At 34.0% G+C, this 22,470-nt stretch overlaps 1 protein-coding gene and 1 non-coding gene across 22 annotated transcripts in view; one reads left to right on the forward strand and one right to left on the reverse strand.

Annotated features, from left to right (window-relative positions):
- LOC126767909 (TLD domain-containing protein 2) overlaps positions 1-22,470 on the forward strand; it is a 313,504-nt gene that overhangs the window by 217,838 nt on the left and 73,196 nt on the right. For 17 of the 21 annotated variants that reach the window (XM_050485643.1, XM_050485647.1, XM_050485633.1 and 14 more), the window contains 5 exons: positions 3,821-3,924; positions 16,153-16,467; positions 20,796-21,269; positions 21,363-21,424; positions 21,490-21,695. In XM_050485643.1, coding sequence (XP_050341600.1) covers positions 3,821-3,924; positions 16,153-16,467; positions 20,796-21,269; positions 21,363-21,424; positions 21,490-21,695 — 1,161 coding nt within the window. Of the gene's footprint in view, positions 1-3,820; positions 3,925-15,144; positions 15,863-16,152; positions 16,468-18,094; positions 18,348-20,795; positions 21,270-21,362; positions 21,425-21,489; positions 21,696-22,470 lie in introns of those variants that run through there. The other 4 variants (XM_050485660.1, XM_050485659.1, XM_050485644.1 and 1 more) reach the window with 3 other exon arrangements.
- Positions 18,843-18,914, reverse strand: Trnae-uuc (transfer RNA glutamic acid (anticodon UUC)). Its single transcript has one exon. It is a non-coding gene; the product is annotated as a tRNA-Glu (tRNA).

The following is a 22,470-nucleotide window of genomic DNA, read 5'->3' on the forward strand; positions in this document are numbered from 1 at the left end:
TGCTATAGTGATCCGATCTCATCAATTTCTTCGGAGATTACATTGTTGACTTAGGTAATAACCCACCCCGAATTTCGTGAAAGTAGCTCGTCAAGTGAAAAAGTTTTCTATACAAGCGCTTGATTCCGATCGTTCAGTTTGTATGACAGATATATGATATCGTGGTCATATATCGGCTGTTCCGACAAAATGGAATTACAAAAAAAAATTTATCATAAAAACCGGAATTGAAAAAAAATTGTGTAATCAAAAAGGAAATTGTTTATATTTTAATCCACAATTTTTGAATCAAACAAGTATGGAAGGGATCTCACCGAACATTTTATACTCTTGCAACTTGCAAGAATCAAAGTCAGGGAAATACTTTATTGTGTAAAACGCCAACTAGAGGATCAGAATATAAGCTATTTTATATATACATATACTATAACTCATATACTGGCCGACAAATTCGACATAAGATTTGTCAGGAAAACGAAAATCAGTATATGTTGTATGTAGTATGAGAGTTGGGTTAGTGTCGTACCGATTTTATCTATTAACTATGCAACAAACTAAAAGAATGTTTCCTGGGTTTCATAAAGGTACCTCACATACAATCACCAATCATGTGGGGCAAAGTCAGCCGGATGTTCGAAAATCCTGGTAATAGTTATATTCGCCCAATTGTATCTATTTTTGGCACAAAGATATACTGTTAGGAGTTAAACACGTTCTGTAATTTTCATTGAGATAACTCCATATTGACCGATATATCAAGCATAAAGTCACTTGGAAGTTCGAAAATCTTTATATTAGGTATATGGAGGCTCATGGAAGTATTGACCCGATTCAACCTATTTTTGATATACAGAATTACTATTGTAAGGAAAGGATTCTGTCTGAGTTTCAGTTATATATAGTATATCCTACATTGACCGATATTTTCGGTCAAAAGTCATCTATAGATACTGGGGTCCACATATTCGGTACCTAGGGGCTTGAACAGTTTTTGTAGGACAACTTTTGGTCGCAAGTTGGCATACTTTAAGGAAATTATTGGTGCAAAGTCTTCTCCCGTTACATTAATTGCTTCTTGATTTGTGTACAGTGAGAGAATCAAATGGAATTTAAAATTGTGCTATATGGGAAGTAGGCGTGTTTGTAGTCTAATTTCACACTGTGACATAGATATATGAGAAGAATGTTACGTACTAAATTTAGTCGAAATCGGTCCTTCGGGACCCGCGATATGTGATATTACCAAAATGTGGATGGTGCTACGCCCATCGTCCAATTTTCACAACGGTTCCCATAAATATCTCCCATGCCATCTCGGAGGAAAAATTTAATGTCTCTGGCGTAATTAGTTATTGATTTATCCCGCTTTTAGTAGTTTTGAACTCTAGCTTAAGTAGCTTAGAAGTTATGTACATTAAACTTTTTCAAAAATTGACCGCTTGATACTGCGATACCCTGTGCCAAATTACAGTTTTATATCTTAATTTAGTACTTAGTTATGTCCCTTTATAGGTTTTCTGTTAATGGCGATTTGTGGGCGTGGCAGTGGTCCGATTACGCACTAAGGAAACCGCGTACCAAGTTTCATCGAAATATCTCAACTTTACTCAAGCTTCAGCTTGCACGGACGGACAGACCGACAGTGAACCGGGTTTCAACTTTTCTCATCGGGTATCCGGCGAATAGTTGCTGTGGTATACATTTTGTACTATTATTCATATAATAAACTATTCAATACAGTGACAATTTTATTTACGAATAAAAGCGAAAATGTTTTTGTCGGTATAAGAATGCAAGAGATTGTACTTGAGGTTTAATTTTTAATATGTTCGTACAAATAAATTTCATTGGAAAAAATAACGAATTTAAGGCTGCTTTCTCACTGTGTGGTTACCAGCCTTTCTGTCCAGTTAAGAAGAGTTGTCCGCTTAATAGAGAGTACATTTAATAGAGCTTTCACTGTATTTTTATTTATCTATCTATTCTATCTTCTAAGTTGAGTCGAACTGAACACAGTGTGCTAAATTTTGCTAAAATCGGCTCAGTAGTTTAGGAGTCCATCGCGGACAATCAACGTCACACGTAATTTTTATATATTTATAAAGATTGGGCCTCCGACGTTTGTTGTTGTTGTTGTAGCGGCAGAAAACATTCCTGAAGTAATTTCGAGGAAAGGTGCCGGGTTGACAGTTCTTGTCTGGATAGAAATCCAGGTTAATTACGGCTTCACAATCCCGCTTGAGAGTTAAGTGGTTTGAATTATCCGTAAGAATTCCTTTGAAATGCTGCAAATTGGGGTTTTTTAAATACATATATAAAGTAGGCATTCTCTCCATCCGTTTTAATTACTATTCGAATCATTAAATCGAACTTACTTTTGCGATTTCAAATTGCTTACGACCGATAAGATTTGTTTGAAGATAAGTATTTACACATTTTTATCAAGTGTGGTTTATAATTCATATCCTGGAAACCAATATCAAACCGAGTGTCTTCTTTCGCTTGCTAAATCTTCTGGAAAATTCTAACAGGCTTTCGAAGCTTAAAGCTAAAAAAAAATACGCATTGTCTGCATTTGAAATGGATTTTGAACACAGAGCGTTTTGAAGCGAACAACAAAAATAGAAGAAACCACACCTAAGTTCTTCTATAAGAAAAAAGCGCTCAAACAGTAAGAGCTCGCAAGTCAAAAGCTCTAGTTTCTAATACCGTTCAAAAAAGAAAGAAATACCTAAGCTTTTAAGTTTCATCTTTTTGACATGGATCTCGCAGATTTTGAGAAGTTAAAGTACGAATGAGTAGATGTCTTGTTCCCGTTACAAATGCAATAGTAAAATAAGCACCGCCGATGTTCTTGAAACACTCTTATCAATTAAAATTTCGCAGTTGGATCTAAAAATTGCATAAAAGTTCGAATTTCTAACACCGTTTACCCCTAAGGAACCCAAAGAAAGCCAAACCACCGAAAGTCTTATTTTTAATTTGAAAAAAATGTGCTGAAAAGATCCTGCTGACTTTCAAAGCTTAAAGCTCCAAAGTACTTTGCATTTCAAATCATATTTTGATTCGAATAAGAACTTACGTATAGTCCAATATATCTCAACTCCGTCAAGTGATCTTACGAAAGATATTGGTTTCAAATATCACGCAAAAAAAAAAACAAAAAACACCTCATTGTGCCAAAACAATAAATCGATCAAATTGGCGTAGTCGATGCACCAAGAAATAAGAAAGCCAACCATTTGCTTTCTATAACTATATGTATATGTTAATATGTTCGTATGTATGTATGCATATCTGTTAGGAAATTGCATTTGGTACCTCAAGAATATACTTTTGACTATTTCCACATAAAAGCAAAGACGTCTAATAAATATTTCCACTAAATCTCTAAAGACACATACATACATATACATATATATTATATAAACCTATATGGAAGTAATACTCTTGCTGACAGCCCTATTTTATATTAAAATTAAAATATTTCTAATGCCGCTGTCTAAAAATGTGAAGACATAAACTCAACAAAGCAGCAACAATGCCTAAATATTTACTGGCAGTCCGGTAGCACATGACTACCCAGTCAACTAGTCATGCCACAGACATACACATAGACATACTATAAACATACATACATATAAGTACATTGTATGGCATTATCTATGATGTCCGTCGGCTCTTCACACTTTCGACTATTTTTAGGCACCCACATGCATTATCATCGGTCTGTTTATTTTGTTGTTTTTTGTGTTTTTTTTTATTTTTCTATGAAGAGTGTGACTTAATTGTTTTTGTTGTTGCTTTTTCTCTTTTACAGGAGCAAATCACGTAGCGTTGATCACGGCCTTGCTGCGCCGTTCGATTTGGACTCACTGCGCTCGAAGGTGGAGGGACGCTTTGAGAGCGTTGATCGATTGACAAGTGAGTACTGCCATTCAAATATAAACTTTTTTTTATTTATTACGTATAAAGGTATTCTAAAAAAATAGTTTCGTTGAGTCTATCATATCATTAGAATAGACTTTGTTTCTGTATTCTCGCCCGAAAAGCAATTTTCCTTCTCGAATAGTTCCTCAAAAATTCCAGCGTTACATTTTAGATCAGATTAAATCCGGAACCTGAGCGATTCCTTTTTAAATTTTCGAGGAAGTGCAAGATATGTTTTAAATACCGATCCTTGGTGATCTTTAGTTATATCGGGAACTTTTTTCTGGCCTTAATGGACTCATATCGCATTATCCTGAGCGGATATTTGCCTCCTAGAAAGAGAAATTAAGCAAATAAAGTGACTTTTCAGAGGTTTTTCATACATTCACTTCAATCAGGCTGGAATAAGATGGTGAAATATGATAAGAAAAATTTATGAATTTTTATGCTAACCAAAGCACCCAATCATACTACTTTTATTAACCATTTGACCTTCCGTAACTGCGACATGACCAATTTTAATTCGGGCTTTTTCAGTTTCAGTTCAATTTCAATGCGTCGTTGCTAGATATTTAGAATTTTCTGGTACTTCTAATCCAACCTCGTCTTACTCTATGGTACCACACCCCCGAACGGCTTCCATATTGCATATAAATTTCGAAGTTTGACATTATTCGTCGAATGGTAATCCCACAACTAACGATTTTTTCAGAATATGCGTTTTAGGGAAATAATAATTAGAAATGGTTCAATCGATAAAATTATGTTAACACCAAAACAGATGGTCTTTCCAAAAACAAATCAGTTATCTACGAGCTTTCACATTAAATTAGCAGAAAAGATTGCTGAACAAGAGTCTTTGCTATTGAAACCACATTATGTTTTCATACGGTAATTTTAGGTTGGTTGCTTGGGGGCAAAGGGAGGTGCATGAGCGCCAGCTGCAGGCGGCCGCACTTAGACCATCATTAGGCCCATTGTGCTGCCGGGTAGTAACTAAATTGCTGTCCAGCAACTCGGTGGATTTGGTAAAAACTTGATTTTTGTCTATGCCAACAGTCCAGTTTCCCTTAAGTTAGAGCATAGGCAGACAAGAAATATGTCCCAGCATAGAGCTGGCGATTCGTATGGATAATATTCCAGCGTGTTATCATCCCCGTCTTAACTTTGCCCATTTTATGAAGGTGGGATCTTATAGAATAGGTGCCCCACGCTAACTCCTAAAAACTTATTATACTTTACGAATTTTAGTTAACATTTTCCAAATAAATATCTTTTGAAAAAATATATTTTATTATTCGTGTATTATACGTTTCGGTATTTCTATTTGTGTACATATGTATGTATCTGGCTGTATGTGCTAGTTTTGCCGCTTAAGATTTCCTTTTTCAACAACCACTTTGAAGCACTTTCGTGCAGCGGCAATTTCTTGCTTGGTTCACATCCAAGTCGCACACCAGATGCAAATACCACCTACCATCAAGTTCAAATCATAAGTATGCACTGCATACTTATAGGCGCATGGAAAACTGACGCACTAAAAAGTCCGTTACTACGTGACAAAGCATGCAAAAAGCTCTCCAATTTCATAACAAGCAATTAAAAGATCGCAACAAATTTAATTGAAAATAATTCGAATCTACAGACATACAAATGTGCATATGTACATACAAATTTCATTGTAAAATCAGTTAAGGCAGAAGTAATGTAGTTAATGTTTAGGTATGTATACTTGAAGACACGTTTGTTTGTATATATCTGCGTATGGATGTATGCTTTAACTCCAGCGTTTAGCTGTTAAGTCGAAGAGATTAAAGCCGTCTTTTGACCCCGACTCTTCTTTGTAGGCTTCTTCCTTCCTTTCGGCAGCAACGTCAGCATTTTTATAGAAAATTTATAAGATCAATGTAGTATCTTTGCTAAAATTGGATATTTTTGAAAAATTTGTCAACTTTTAATAATTTATATTTTATTAAAATATAACAGAAAAAAACAAAAACAAGTTGGGAGTTGTTTCAAAAATATGTAAATATATTAATATAATAATAGCATACAGTTCAATTGGAGTTGCCACCTTAATTAAAATACATAAAAGTATAAATTGCACAAAAAAATAAAGTCGTAACTCGATTCATACAGCAAATAGGTTAAAATTTAGTCAGCAAATGTTTTGAAGTTGAGTTTCGAGTCATTTTAAAAATTCTAAATTCCAAAATGAAAGAGTGGCCATCTTTTTAATTCCAAAATAAGTATAAATTTCTCATAGAATACTACAATTTGCATTCACATAAAAGATAATAACGATGCTTTTGGCTGGTACATTTTTTTGAAACAGAGTTGCCGTCTGTTTAACAATATAAAATTACATGCAAATATTACAATGTAACTAATTCGGTGCTCAATTCGATTTAATAAAAACAAAAAGGAATGTATTATAATAATGTAAACATACTTTTATAATAATGTATGTATGTATGTATGTATGTATGTATGTGTATACACTCATGTACCGCCTGTTTTGAAATTTGAAGCCAACAATATTATAAACATACACATACATACATACAAGCATTTGTAAAATATATTTTTATACTCAGCGTCGCATGTTGCTGCAGAATATAACAGTTTTGTTCAGCTAACAGTTGTTTGTATCACCTAAAACTAATTGAGATAGATATAAGGTTATATATACATATACTTATATGTATATATAAAAGGTCGCTTGTGGGCTAAAACTTAAATAATTGAGCGGACCCCTCCTTCTAAGAAGTTTAATGTAATTTTCCCCTAAAATACTTAAGATACAAGAACCAAATTTAAGCGGAACAAATCTCTTAAGCACTCCTACCGACAGTGTAAAAATATATGAAATGAAATCAGATGATAACCACGCCCACTTACCATATAACGGTTATGTTAAAAACTATTTGTTAAATTTTACCCCTTAAAAGGTAAGAGAGGGCTTTATAAGATGGGGGTGGGATCGCCCACATTCGGGTGAAAACCCATATCTCGCGACCTGCTCGACCAATTTCAACCAAATTTACAATGTAGATACTGATATTTCTATGCAACAGCGCAGAAATGGGTGAAATCTTCTGCTTCTCTTATAATACAATTTTAAATTTCATCTGGTTCTTTCACTTTCCAGTATACAAATTAAACACTGATGATGTAACGTGATAAAACTATACACAAATACCGTCATTGACGTGTGCCAGCTTATGACCAAATATTCAAAAGGGACCAAAACTGATCATCCCGCAGATACCGAATATACGGACCCCAGTTCTTATTGTGAACTTTTTATCGAAAATATAAGTCAATGTGAGATATATTATGGAAATTCAGAGAGAATTTTATTCTGATAATTATATGCTCGCGCGCCGAAAAATGTGTTGAATTGGATCAATAGGTATCCAGCCCCCACAAACCTAATAGAAAGATTTTCGAATTTCTGGCTGACTTTATACTGCAATTATCGGTCAATATGTCAGTTAGCTTAATAAAAAATAAATAAAATCGAGTCAATAGTACACTACCCCTATCTAACACATCTATAAATATGTATGTATGTACCTAATATAGGAATTTCGCAACAATTTTAAAATAGAGTTTTGCCCACACCTAAGGGTATTTCTCCGGCTTTGATCTTTGGAAGTTTCAAAAGTATAAAATGTTAACTTAGCTCTTCCCTGCTTGTTATTGATTAAATTTCGTCATATAGTCCTGCAGACAAGTTAAGGTGTATATACTTATTTATACTATATGACATACAAATGCATATGTTTGTATGTACCTAATATAAGTGCATACAAATATTTCCCACAGAAAATCGGTCAGTATCAAAGAGAAGCACAAAAAGTCCAAAAAGATGTGCACTTGTTATTTACTTGTCGCATTTCAATTGAAATCATTAAAGAATAAATAAACAACGCCAATTGAAAGTGAGTCAATGCTTCAATTGTGCATTAAAAAACGCTCAATTTCAAATGACAAATGGTTAAACATGAGAACACACCTATACATACATTTATATACATACATATACAACGAATTATATACATATATTTATATAGTGTATATGTAGTGACAGCACTATACGATACAATACTGCAGTTACGACGGATGGTAAAATTGAAACAATAAAATAAACTGAAGTAAAACATTTTCGGCTCTACATTTACATACTTTTCTTGGCGCAATAAGAGACATACGGCCTTTGGACGAATACAAGTAAATTGTTTGGTGATTTAAAATGTTTTGAAAAAATAAACAATGTATATTTACTTTAAATTGGTTCTCGAAATTAAAATTTCGATCAAAAATGTTTAGAGGTTTCATTTTCGAAATTTGTTTGTGTTGTCAATTAAAAAATTTGTGAGAGTAGAAAGTTATATTTAGAACTGCCCCATTACTGAATACTGCTTCAAATAAACTTGTAAGTTTGTTCTCACATAGATGGATGGATGTACATACATATGTACATTAGAGTGCTTCAAAAAGATTTTTGAACTTTGTTTTCAACTCTTACCCCCTCAAATGTTAGTGATTGATAAGAGTTGAAAAAAAACTTCAAAAATTTTTTTGAAGCACCCTAATGTACACACTATGTCAATATGCGAATTTGACCCGAAGATTCCGTTATAGTCTACAAATTGAAAAGTAAGGACGTACGGTGTCTTGTTTTAGACTTTCTACTTCATTATCTGCTTCTATATTTAGTTTCTTTTTAATAAAAATATAACTTCCTAAAAATTAAAAAAAAAATGCTTATTATCAAATTATTACAAAAATACTTTTGCATTTAGTTTTACCATATTTGAAAAAGAATTGAAGAAGCTTATCTGGATTGAAAAAAATTGAAAACCACAAATACATTTGTACATATATATGTATATAAATAAGCTGCGATCAAATTCTTATCGCTTATATAAAAAAAAAAAAACATTTCGTACCACAAAAGCTCGTAGAGGAAGTAAAACAAATAAAAAAAACTAATTGTCTAACTAATTTCAACATATTATAAATATATCAAAAAATTTAGGAATTTCGGCGGTCAAAAACTCAGTAGTACATATTTTATTTTATTTTTTTTCCAAATTGGATTGCCGTCCTGGAACGCCCAAACAAGCGGCATTTGTGGCATTTGGCAAGGTTTTCTGGAGTATTTCGACGTACAAATCACCAACAATAATTTCCTTAAGCCAATAAATCGGTCCAAGATACTCGCACCTCCATGCTTTACCGGTTTTGTTGTATATTTCGGTTGGTATTCGGTCGTGATCGGCATACAGTTTCAATACTTGCAACATTAAAAGCATCTTTTTATCACTGTAGCAGCCGCAAATAGAAACTCTTTGAGTATCTGACAATGGAATCGACTTCTCTCACTGTCTTTACTTTCTTCCACGTTTTTTATTACTTGGTTGGTACTTGATAGCGTTACGTACAATTGTGGGTAAGCAACCAGTAATATTTTAGACTTCGACATAAGTTTTGCGCTCGGAAATCAATTTTTTTTTTCACGACGCGCTACAATTCCTAATTTTCGACATTACTAAAGAAAGAACAGTAAAATTTTAACATTAAAACCAAGAATTTCGATTATATAATGAATATCACCGTTATTTTTATATTTTCACAAAAGTTTTCAGAAAATGTACATTTTTGAAACACTTTTTTTACGCTCTACTAAGATTTTGACTGGCCGAAAACGGTTTGAAAAAAAATAGAAATATATTTTTATGATTTATTTTCATCAAAATTAAAAAAATTAGATAGTGCTACTTTGACATATAGTTTAGTGTTTATAATTTCATAAGTTGTCTCATTTGTTTGTCCTTTTTCTTAAAATACTGTTATGCAGATATTCTCGTTCTTTATTGGCGTAGACACCGCTTACGCGCTTATATCCGAGTTTACAACAGCGCGCCGGTCGTTCTTCCTTTTCCAAGTGTAGGCAGGTCCTTCCCCACCTAGTCTTTCCAACGGAGCGGAGGTCTTCTGTTTCCTCTCTTCCCCTGACGGATACTACGTCGAATACTCTCAGAGATATGTATGGTGTTTTCATACATTCGGACAACTTGATCTAGCTAGTATATCCGCTTTCTCTTAATTCGCTGAACTATATCAATTTCGTACAGCTCATCGTTCCATCGAATGCGATATTCGCCGTGGCCAATGTGCAAAGAACAATAAATCTTCCGCAGAACCTTTCTCTCGAAAACTCATAACGCCGACTCATCAGATGTTATCATCGTTCATGCCTCTGCACCATACAGATGGCAGGGCGGAGATGATACGTGGCTTGTAGAATTTGGTCTTTGTTCGGCGAGAGAGGACTTCACTTCTCAGTTGCCTACTCAATCCGAAGTAGCACCTGTTGGCAAGAGTTGTGCTGCGTTGGATTTCGAGGCTGACGTTGTTAGTGGTATTAATACTAGTTCCAAGATAGGCGAAATTATCTACGACTTCGATGTTAGTGACGTGAGAGCTAAGTCGCGAGTGCGAGGACTGTTTGTTTGATGACAGGAGACACCAGACCCATTCGCTTCGCTTCTTTGTCCAACCTGGAGAAAGCAGAACTAACGGCAATGATATCGTTGTCATTAGCGTTCGCCAGCAGTTGTACACTCTTATAGAAGATTGTACCTTCTCGATTTAGTTCTACAGCTCGAGTTATTTTCTCTAGAAGTAGATTGAAGAAGTCACACGAAAGAAAGTCGCCTTGTCTGAAACCTCGTTTGGTATCGAACGGCTCGGAGAGGTCCTTCCCGATCCTGACGGAGCTTTTGGTGTTGTTCAACATTAATTTACACAATCGTATTAGTTTTGCGGGGATACCAAATTCAGACATCGCGGCATAGAGGCAGCTCCTTTTCGTGCTGTCAAAAGAAGCTTTAAAATCGATGAATTGTTATCAGGTTGTTAACGGTGAACTTTAATCTTGCACAGTACGCTCGTTAGAGCCCGAAATAAAGAAAGAAAGAAATTACCACTATAATTGTAGAGTTTTCACTTGCTATTGGAATTTCGTGTATTTTTATAGGTGTGAGCTATTATATAGCAGTGCGTGGATTAAGCTATCAAAACACAAATTTATTTTATTTTATTTATTTGTATAACCAATTTCCAGAAAAGTAAGTATTGGGGTTTTATGTATTTTTTTTATCATTTTGTAAAATCAATGAATCAGGTATTCAAATTTTGTCAGCAATGGGACGAGGGTAAGCACTACACAGGTGATCGGCGCAAGCTTTTAAAAAATACTTATGTACTTCAAAAGGCAAGACATATAAAGAAGTAGAAAATTTAACTCGTTGTTCACCGACGATGATTCGAAATACCTTTAAATACAAACCAATTCATAAAACACTTGGGCATCGTCCAGCAATAACTGACCGAGAGACTAAGCGCCTAGTAAAATTCTTAAAGCAGAATCCTTTTGCACCTGCAACGAAAATTAAAAAAAACTGAGAAGCAGTCGGCGATGGTAATCCAACTAATTATAATCAACTTTGGGAACCTGCATGAAAATCAAAAAGAAACCGACACTTTCTTTATTTATGTTTACATTGTGCTATTATTTCGACTGCAACTGTATGTGCTGAGTGATGGAGTTATTTTTTCACGCTGCAGAGCGGATCAATTACAAAGCTTGCATCCAAGATCCAAGTAATATGTGTATGTATAAATATCTTTTAGGCGAATTGCATATTTTCTCATAATGAGATCTAGAAAAGGCATTGAATTTGCGACATACTTCTGTATGGAGGTTCACTTCGATAAAGTAAAATTCTTTTTCAGAATGAAAACGCAAGGTTTTCAGTTTTCAAACGAAATAATATCCCCAACACAAACCCGTGCTACTTTTTACGGTTCCGTGCTCACGACGGTCGGATCTGCATAGCCGCAACGAATCTAGTTTCTTTATTCGGCCAAGGACTTTCAACTCGTCAACATTTTTACAAATTACTTTAAGTATGTTTAATTTTGAGCCGTTATTGACAGCCATGGCAGTGTTTGGCCGAATAAAAAGCCGAGTGTGTTTCTGTCCTCAGGGACTATAATACTAGTCTATATTACGGTTAGAATTGAATTGAGTTTACTCTCTAAATTAGTAACATCCTACCAGTTGCGTCTATAGTATCTCCTGATCGAATCTTCAGGTGTTTTCTCCGTATTTTATGTTGTATTTACATTTTACTTTATTAAACTGGAATATCTTTTACTCCGATTTGTAAAATTGAAAATTGTGTAATAATAATTAATATAATTTGTCAAAAAAAAATTTAAAAGTATTTTTGTTGTTTTATGCTCCATGGATTTTTCATAACCATACTGGTTATTCATGGTTTTGCATAAGTTTTCCAATTTTATGGCATGGATTGTATTAACTTGTGGTAGTTTTATAATGAATTCCGCAGTTTTTCGATTTGTAGCACATTTGCTCCCTATATTGAAAAGACAAGACTGCCAATCTCCTCCACATGTTCTCAATCGGGTTGAGATTGGAGAATTGACTGGCATTTGACACATTTGCACTTCCGAACCACTCAGATGCCAACCTCGAAATGTGTTACGCGTCGAAATTTTGTTGATAACACGATCTCAGTGGCATGTTTTCTTGAGCATAATGTTTTTCAAGAAGTCGCTGTACTCAACGGCGCTCTACTGCTTCTTGGTTTTCTTATCTTAGTAATAGAACTCAACAAGTTATATTTAACGATACTTTTTCTGGTTTAATTAATGTCCCTTCAGGCGTTCTTCCAGGTAGCCATATTGCTCCAATTCTGTTCTTGTTATTTATTAATGATATATCATCTGTTATTAAGTATTCATAAGTATACTTATAAGTATATGCATATACATATGTACATTAAATAGTGAAATATGTCAGTTGCAAACAGACTTAAACAACTTAGTTTATTGGTGTGTTAGAAATGATATGCCGTAGAACTTAGAACTTTAAAAAATGTAAAACGATGATCTGCAAACCCTAATTTATACTTAATACAAAACTTTAGCTGGGAGCAAGTATGCAGTTTTGTTAATCTTGGAGTAACTATGGATTCCAAACTCAATTTTAATCTCAATGCATCTTCCATGATTTTTAAAGCTAAAGATAGTTTAGTCTTAGTTTTGTTAAACGTAGATCTAAGGAGTTTGGGTTTCGCTTACTACAAAAATTCTTTTTACATCCTTGGTGAGGCCTATACTAGATTATTTTTCTGTGATATGGAACCCTAGTAATCAAGTCCATTCGGAGAAGTTAGAGTCCGTTCAAAAACAATTTTTGCTTTTTATCTTAAATCATTTTCATTGGGATTCCAGGTTAAATCTTCCCCTATATACTAATAGTTTAAAAAATCTATAAATCTATATACACTCGATAGTCGTAGAGAAATGCTTGGTATAATATTTCTTGTAAATCTTACGAATGGGTCAGTCTGTAGTCCATCTCTGTTGTTTGATATTAATTTTAACGTTCCCGTTCGCTCAACCAGATATACATTACATGTATGTATATACATATGTATATCTTTATTTAAAAATTTTCCTGAACAAATTTGAGTTAAACGAACTATTCCGCCGTATAGTTCGCGATTTCAATTTTTATTCCAGCACATTTGATCTAAGACTCACTCTTTACCATTAAAAAAATTATTTTATCTACTCTTAACAAGTGACATTAAAAAATGATAAACTTACTTTAACCTAATTCTTAACTTTGGTTGCTGAAATCTTTGTTTTTGTAGCTGAGCAGCTTAAGATCGAAACGCTTAAAACTCTCTTGCCTTTTACGACTCGGCTAATTTCGCTCTTTGGGGATTGCGCCCTTCTCGTCGGAACAGGAAAAATATACATACATACATATGTACATAAGTATGTGCTATATGTATTTCGATTCGACACTTTTGCGCCAAAATACTATTGTTAATTAAAAGATGGTGGTTTTTCTACAAAGGAGGTTAACAAAATTTGTCATATAAAATTTATTTAAAATTTTGCCGCAGAATATGTCTGTATTCTCGCTTATTAAGTGTACGATTACATGAAGCAACTTTTGTTGCTGATTCTCGGGCGATTCTCTTTTGCTGTTGCCCATTACCTTCACACGAGCAACTTGTGTTGCGCAACTCTGCTCGAGTTTTTTTCTCATTCTCTTTCACTTTACTTTAACCCATTGTCTACTCTTTACTTTAACCCATTGTCGCTTCTTTTTCCTTATAGGTATTTGGGCCACTCTATCACATACATATATTAATCAGCTCTGTCAATTAAGAAATACATTTTATTTATTAAAACAAAGATATATCACCCTTCTTACTATCGTCTGAATCAATTTGTATGGCTTCATCCATACATTTCACAATATCGTTAATTAATTCGATTTTTTCGTCATACTCCATTTTTTAAAATATTTATATTATATTATGTATATTTGTATACATATTTGCAAATTACTTACCAAAAGATGAAATTAAATTTTTTAAATATATTCAAAATATTAATTTCAAAAAAATATACGCAAATGCAACTATGTACTACGAAAGAAAGAACACGAATGCCGAAAAACGTCGCAGCGAACTGCTACGAATAAGAACACAAAGCGAGTTGCTGAACACGGGAAACTCGGCGCGATTCTCCTCTCCTCGTCGCCCCCTCGCCTATAAACCAAGAGTTGCCGCAACAAAAGTTGCTTCGTGTGATAAGGCTCTAAGCGCTGCATTCGCTCAAATTTTATTTATTTATTTAATATTTGTTTGCTTTGCAAGTTGCTGCTGCCAAATGGCCAATTTAGTGCAGCGGCAGCAGTTTACATACATACTATACAAATGTACATATATGGGAGAGTTTGTCCAAAGCTCAGAGAATGTCATAAATGGATTGCGAAGCCCGTAAAACTTATCATAATAAACAGAAGGAATATTTATGTATGTATGTATGTCACATACAAACACATTTTACTCATTTGCGCATAAAAGTCAATAAGAAAAACGCGCGCTATGTCTCAACTTTGAGTCGGTAATGAAAAGCAAATGCAAAAGTCAAAAACAAAAATAAACAAATAACTATAAAGCGCAACAAGATCGCCAGTAGAAAATTACACAAAACGAACAATTAGTTAGATTTTTGCCTGTGCATTTCAAGCACAGCAACGTTTAGCGGGGTTTCTCACTTTTTCCGCCGATTGTCTTACAGCTTCCAGCGGTAATGAGAGCGGCGCGCTTGTGTATTTGACTACGATTATTTGTTGTGCCGTCGATTAATAGCACGCGGGGGCTGCTGGTGAAATGAAGTTATTTTGTAAAACCAAAAAATTATAAAATAACAAATTGCGGAGGTGTCGCGCACTCGTTGAGTGCCGCTGAAACAGTCGCTTAAGTACATAATGTATGTAACGTAACCTGAGCTTTTCACTCAATTGCTGTTCTACGAAAATAAAACATGTGTCAAAAATGAAAATCTTTCTTGGAAGTGTAGCAGGCTTTAGTTAAAAATTAAACTCGTTTGTTTGAATTCGAATTTGAAAGTTTCAGTTGCTTTTCGTTCACGCCCATTCTACAAGCTGCTCCAACGAAGTGTGTGTGTTTTGGTGTAAATGTTTGCATTTATGTGCCGTTTAGTGAATTATGCGCGGCAAATGTTGAAATGAAAAGTGTGCAAATATTCCGACATGAAGAAAATTCGAACAACTTTGTTGTTGTTTACCTGTGTCGGCCCAATAAAGCGAACAATGTATGCAGTGAGGCTTGGCCGGTGACGGGTGTTGGTGATGTCAGTGATAATCACGGCAACGCATTGCGAAACCTGCTCACTAATGCTTATGACAAGTTTGTAATCTTCAAGCAAACGCCGAAAGTGATAACAAAACCAACAACTACAACGATAGCAAGCCGTGTACCAGGAACGGCTTGTAACAGAAGTGCGTTTGTTTATTCTACATTTATTGTTTTCCTTTGTACATATATACTAACACATTACTAACCACAATTTATTTATGTATTGTATACCAAGCCTGTACTTGTAAAACAATTATTTCATTATTGATTAATTTGTTATTTTTTTATATAACATTTATTTTCAATTAATTAATTTAATTATGTTCTGTTTTTCTTTTTCTTCCAATTTCTCTGCTCCGCCTTTGCCATACATCCGCCTGGTCTTTCCTGTCATAACTTTGTCCACCTTAATCCACAACACCGCCTATTCTAGATGAACGCAAAAAGTCTTCGCTGCCCACCATACCGACCAAATCGTATACGGTGGGTAATCGTGATACCTTGACCTCGGTGGCCGCACGTTTCGATACAACACCCTCAGAGTTGACACATCTCAACCGTTTGAACAGTTCATTCATCTATCCGGGCCAACAGTTGCTGGTGCCGGATAAGAGTGCGGCCAAGAATGATTCGGTCAGTGGCAGTGCGACTGGCATCGATGAGAAGGGCTCCGACGCCAGCATATCGGGCAAATCGAGCCCCATTGATCGCAAACTATCAACCACCGATGAGCAGAATGATGAAAATGGTGAGTTTTGCATTTGCCGAAAATTATACAAATAAAGAAAAAAAATGTAAAGTTGAAAACAATTTAAAGTAGAACTAGTAATCAAGAAATCAACATTTTGCACTAAAAAAAACTTAAAAATATTGCACTTAAGAGAGTTTTGATGGAGAATTTCTAAAGTTTTGCGCGGCTTTTCATTTTTAAATATACTTATGTATGTATGTATATATGTATGCCAAATTTGCTGCTGTAAGGGTAATAGACCTTGTTAGATTTGCTTATTATCCTTGCAACTTTTTATCTGTCTGTCTGTCCATCTGTCTGTATGTATATAAATAATTTTACACAAGCGCTTTTATTTCCAACAAGCAGCTTATTTATCGGAACCGCCGATACGCACCACTATAGCAAGCAGCTTTCATACAAACTGATCGATCAAAACTCAATCCTTGTCTGTGTCTGTTTTATTCGTCGAGATATCCGACGAAATTTAAAATGGTTTATTGCAGAAAGCTTTGTTACAATCGCCGAAGAAATTGTTCAAATCGGAGCACTATGTGTATTTCATATAGTTGCCGTACTAACAGACCGATCGAAATCAAGTTCTTGAATGGAAACCTTTGGACATATTTGTAAAGGGTATTAGCGCTTTTTTGTTTCATCTTTTATTATTATCCTTTTATTTTTTAATTAATTCGTCTTAATTCTGATAAGCAGTAAAGCACAAGGAATTTCTTTAATAAATATAAATAATTATTAATTTTTCTTATACTTTCATAAAACCGGCTTTTAATAATTATACATTAATGTTTTATATAATTTACCATATTGAAGAAATCCTTCAAAAATATTTCGGAGTCAATCCAACAAGAGATTCGTCTTACGATAAGAAATTATTTGTCTAATAGTCCTGACAAACGACAGCGCTAATATGCATTGGCGGGCTTAATTTACATTTAATTGCGCATTTGACCCATGTTAATGCAAGTTAGTAATGCACAAAAATTTAGTGCATTTAGCTGAATTTACTAAATTTGAGTAGGCAACACTGCCCAAAATAACTAGTTCTGCTATTGTTTGACAGATGTCGCTTGAAATCTGCCGCCTTGTTTGTGTTTACAGCTTCAGAGGTAAACAGTTTTTATATTGCTAATTAAATTATGTGCAAGTATATTAACAAAAACAAATTTTTATATTTTTAGATGGCAGAAAATAAACAACGCACAGTTTCTTAAACATTTTTCCAATATTCTTAACTTTGTCGCATACTTTTATTTCATTTTTTTTTTAATAAATAAACAAATTTCACTATCAGCTGTCTAAATGCACAAGTCTGCCGTCTGTCACTATAAAATTAGCGTTGCTTAAGGCGCATTAATTTTGCTCGTCTGACAGGGCTATAAATCGCCTTATTAAACCCAATGAGTACCAATTTGATTGCGACTCCGCTAAAAAATATTGCTTTAACACAAAAACATGTGGCAGCATTAGCAAATGTCAACCATCATTTCGTTTTGTTTACTTATTCGCAATTTACCCATTCATCGTAGTCATTTATTCAGCGGTTTGCATTTTGCCTCTCACTCGTTCATTTTTCCACACATATGCTATTGACGTTTGGCTGTCATTGACTTAGCACACGTAAAAACAACAACATACGTGTAACAGCAGTCAAGAGTTCTGCAAATAATCATTTTTTAGAATCGTATAAATTATTGCAAAAAATCGTTTTCCACTTAATTTGAAAGAATTTTTAATGGAGAGACGTTAATAACTGCAAAATTTTTGTGTAAATTGTGTGTTTTATGTGAAAGAAGAGCCCAATTCGACAAGTTCAACGGCGAGTGGGAGAAAATAAAAAGTGCTAACAATGCATACAGCGGTCTTTTGGCGTAACGGAGGTGAACACAAATATACCAGTTCTTTATTTACATTTTCCAATAAATCAACAATACATGAACTGTGCTAATTGTTAAGAAATTTGTGTGAATAAAAAACAAATGTGAAATAAGGGTTGTCATTTACTGGCAGTCATATGCAGAGCAACGAGAGAAGTTACCTTGCAGCTTTTGTTTTTATTTTATGTTAGCCGGCCATCGAAAAAAGCTCGTAATTTCAGGGCCACATAAATTACAAAAAAATGTTATTGTTACCTGGTGCTGTGTAAGGAATTAAAATGCTTTTACTACAAAATATTAATTTAATCAAAAAGTTGTAAACCTTGATTACTTGTTTGAAGTGATAATGAAAGGTCTTTTAAATTCTTATTGGTGTGAATTGTTCTTAATGACAATGTTCATAACTAAAATTTTAGCAAATATAAAATGAAAAAAATTATTAATAAAAAAAATTAAAATAAAAAAAAAAGTTTAAAAAAAAAAAATGTGCAAAAAACCTTCCCATACCGGGAATCGAACCCGGGCCTTCTGGGTGAAAGCCAGATATCCTAGCCACTAGACCATATGGGACCTTATGAATTACGAGCAACGTGTTTATTGTGTTGTAAAGTAATTTTTAGCTTTACTTTATTTAACTTATTAAATAAGCTCATATGACGTCTTATCAATATAAATATTGCATAAAAGGTGTTAATCAAACTTCTAATATTTGAATAGACTTTAATTGTTGTCTATTACTTATATACCCTGAACAGGGTGTAACCAGTTTGCACGAAGTTTGTAACACTCAAAACAAAACATCGGAAACCCTTTAAATTGCTTACATATGGTGTATAAATGATCAGCTGAGTCTATTTAGACATGTCCGTCTGTCTGTATGTATATATGCGGACTAGTCCCTAAGTTTTTGAAATATCGATATTTCACGTGTCCTTTTCCTTCCAAAAAGCTATGCATTTTATGCAACCGACGATAACGAAGCACTAATGTATATAGCTGTCATACAAATTAACCGATCGAAATCAAATTTTTTATAAGATGAGATATCTTTACGAAATTTAGATTGAATTATTTGCCAATCACAATCAAGATTTAACGTCTTTTTACCATTTCATTACATAAAATCCACACATGTGATGGGTATTAACCTCAGTTTCAACCGAAGTTAACGCTTTTTCTCTTATCTATTGAAATTGATAAAATACACACACTAAAAGTTTTATTTAGCTATTAGTTAAGAAAGAAAGTGGACATTGCAGTAGTTAGTTAAATATTTTGATAATATAAGACATAATTATATAAGCCTTAACAGATTTATTTTTAATGCACATGACTAGGATCAATAAAAGTTAAATTTCTCTATTTAGTTCTGTGTATATTTACTTTTGTGTGAACTAACGCTACAAAATTTATGAAAATTTATTGGTCGCTCTGAAACTTTGAGCTCTGAAGCAAAAACTTATCATGCGATTTCTCTTAACGTTTATAGGTGAACGTTCTAAGTATATGCATATGCAAATACTCTAAATAAATATTTGAAAACATTTTCTAATAGTTTTTAAGTAAAAATATAACATTATAATAAACAGTAAATAATTTTTACTAAGAAACGTGCTAAATGTTCGATATACATATGTACACATGTTTTTCGACGATATCATTATCACAACTTTTTAACAATAATTGAAGTGTATATATAATTTAAACAAACAAAGCTAGTCAAAATACCTTTTCCCGTATTAATGACCGGCTATATAGTTTTATCATTTTTGTTTTAGTTTTTAGTGTGAAACGTCCTCAAGGACGATTCCAATAACATACTGAAAAAGGACTGTTTACTTGGTGTCAATCACCAAATCCATAATCAACCTCATCAAATAAAATTTCAATTAAGCAATTGAAAATTAATTATGAGCGGTAAATGATAGAGAAACTGATGAGTTAGCGTCCGAATACATTTACCTACCAGATTTTACCATCTAGTAAACATTTCGTTGTCTGTTTTTATCTAGATATTATTTTAAAGCGCTGTTTTAGAACTATTATATAATAGCACATGTTTATTTAAACTTAGTTTCTCAAGCCTACACCTTACCTTCCATACAACTGCAACAAAACAAACAAAAAGTTGATTTCGATTTCCCAAAACAAAAAGTTAATTTTTATTAGTTCTCACGGGCCATATACAATGTATATTATACATATATATATATACATATGTACATATATAGTTTTAGTATTGACTCACCTCATTTTTTATTGTATTAGCTGTTGGTGGTGCAGCCTTCCTAGATAAGTGAAACAGTTGTTAACGTAAGTTTTTTAAGGCAGGCTTGTGTTAATTTTATAATTCAATTCCACTTGAAGCACACTGTGCCTTGACCTACTTTTATTATAAATTTTAACTAATAATGAAATTTTACACTATTTCTCTTATTTTAATTCTTACAGATATACTAGAAGGTCTCCGCCCTGGTTCACCTAAGCCGGGTCATATAGAACGCGTGGATTCTGCAAAGAGCACCGACAATGCACAAGCCGAAGCAAATAAGAGTGACGATCCCGTCATCACACAACGTTTCCTCAAAATCAATGTACGCCATATCACCGATGGACAAGGTGTCGTGGGCGGTGTCCTTTTGGTCACACCCAACGCCGTTATGTTCGATCCGAACGTCTCCGATCCGTTAGTTATTGAACATGGACCCGAGAGCTACGGTGTAATTGCACCCATGGAATTGGTCGTGAATGCGGCCATCTTTCACGATATAGCGCATATGCGTGTGTCGGGCGGTGTAAATACCGAACAAAATGAAAATGCCGAAATCTACTATCCACAAGCAGTATTAGAAGCGAAACAGGCTAAAGAGGCCAAAGAGCGGGGCGACGAAAGTGTTGACGGTGCGCGCAAGCAAAGCGCTACAGGTATGTAAATGCGTAAAAAATAAGTTTAATAAATAAAATATGCACTGTTACATTATTCAAATCACTAAATATACTTACGTATTTAACAAACAGGTGGTTCCATGGAGACATGTGACGATCAGGAGTCGCTATGCTCCAACACGGGCGAACGTGAGGTTTGTTAATAATTCACACTCTTGTACGTATATGAAAAAATGATATAATGCACTTCATTGTTTAGCAAAAAGACGCAGAGAAGGGTGTAGAAGCCAAAGAAGAAAGTGCTAAGACTGATGATGAGGTCAACACGAAAGCCAACAAAACCGAAGACGATGCTGATGCTAATGATTTGAAGAAAACACTTAACCTCACCGATACACGCACCACACTGGAGGAACGACGCAAAAGTCTATTGGATCACCATTGGGCCATACCGAGCAAAGATCGGTAAGCAATCAGCATTCGATTAACCATCATATATCACTCTATATTTGCATGCATTTGTCTATGTTTATGTACCGATCTCCGTCTCTGTGCTTGTCTCTCCTTTTCTACGTAAATTCGCTTACGTAAGCTTCTTGTATTGGTTTAAGAAATAAATGTGCAGTTATCTTAATTGGTTCAGGGTTACTATCTAGTCTTCTGCGCCACTTTCGGAAGTTCAATTAATTAGCTAAGTACGCTTTCAGCTTATATTGCGCTACATATATTCTGACACAGTTTAAAACGAGCCATTTGGTTAGCAAAGAATTAAGTTTTCTTGCTGAAAGTGGAACTATTGGCAATGTGCAGTGTATATATAAAAGAAAATCGTACATTTTATCGTAAAAGAAAGCATTACCTGGCGCCGTTGTCAATTCCAATACGTTTAGTATATGTGTAAAGCTTTGTTTACCAACATCAATCATGCAGCGAGTATCTTTTTCGCTTCCATGATAAGAAAATCAAATTAAATTCAGTAAATATTTGACACTGGGAAGAGGAAAGTGCGCAAAATTAAATGCTTCTCGAATATTTATGCATTTTATAACGAAGATAAAGCGAGCAGTTCAAAAAACTTCAATTTATATGTAAAATGTCCAAGAAATCTAAAAATGTATTTTTAATGTGTTATTGCTAATTTAAATTTCAATTTTATTTAGTAATTCATAATTATTATATCATATTATAAAAACTAAATACTTGCAATTATTTGAATCCATTTCGGTTCAAAATAACTTCT

Source organism: Bactrocera neohumeralis, chromosome 2, assembly GCF_024586455.1.
Source record: "Bactrocera neohumeralis isolate Rockhampton chromosome 2, APGP_CSIRO_Bneo_wtdbg2-racon-allhic-juicebox.fasta_v2, whole genome shotgun sequence".
In the NCBI taxonomy this organism is placed as follows: domain Eukaryota; kingdom Metazoa; phylum Arthropoda; class Insecta; order Diptera; family Tephritidae; genus Bactrocera; species Bactrocera neohumeralis.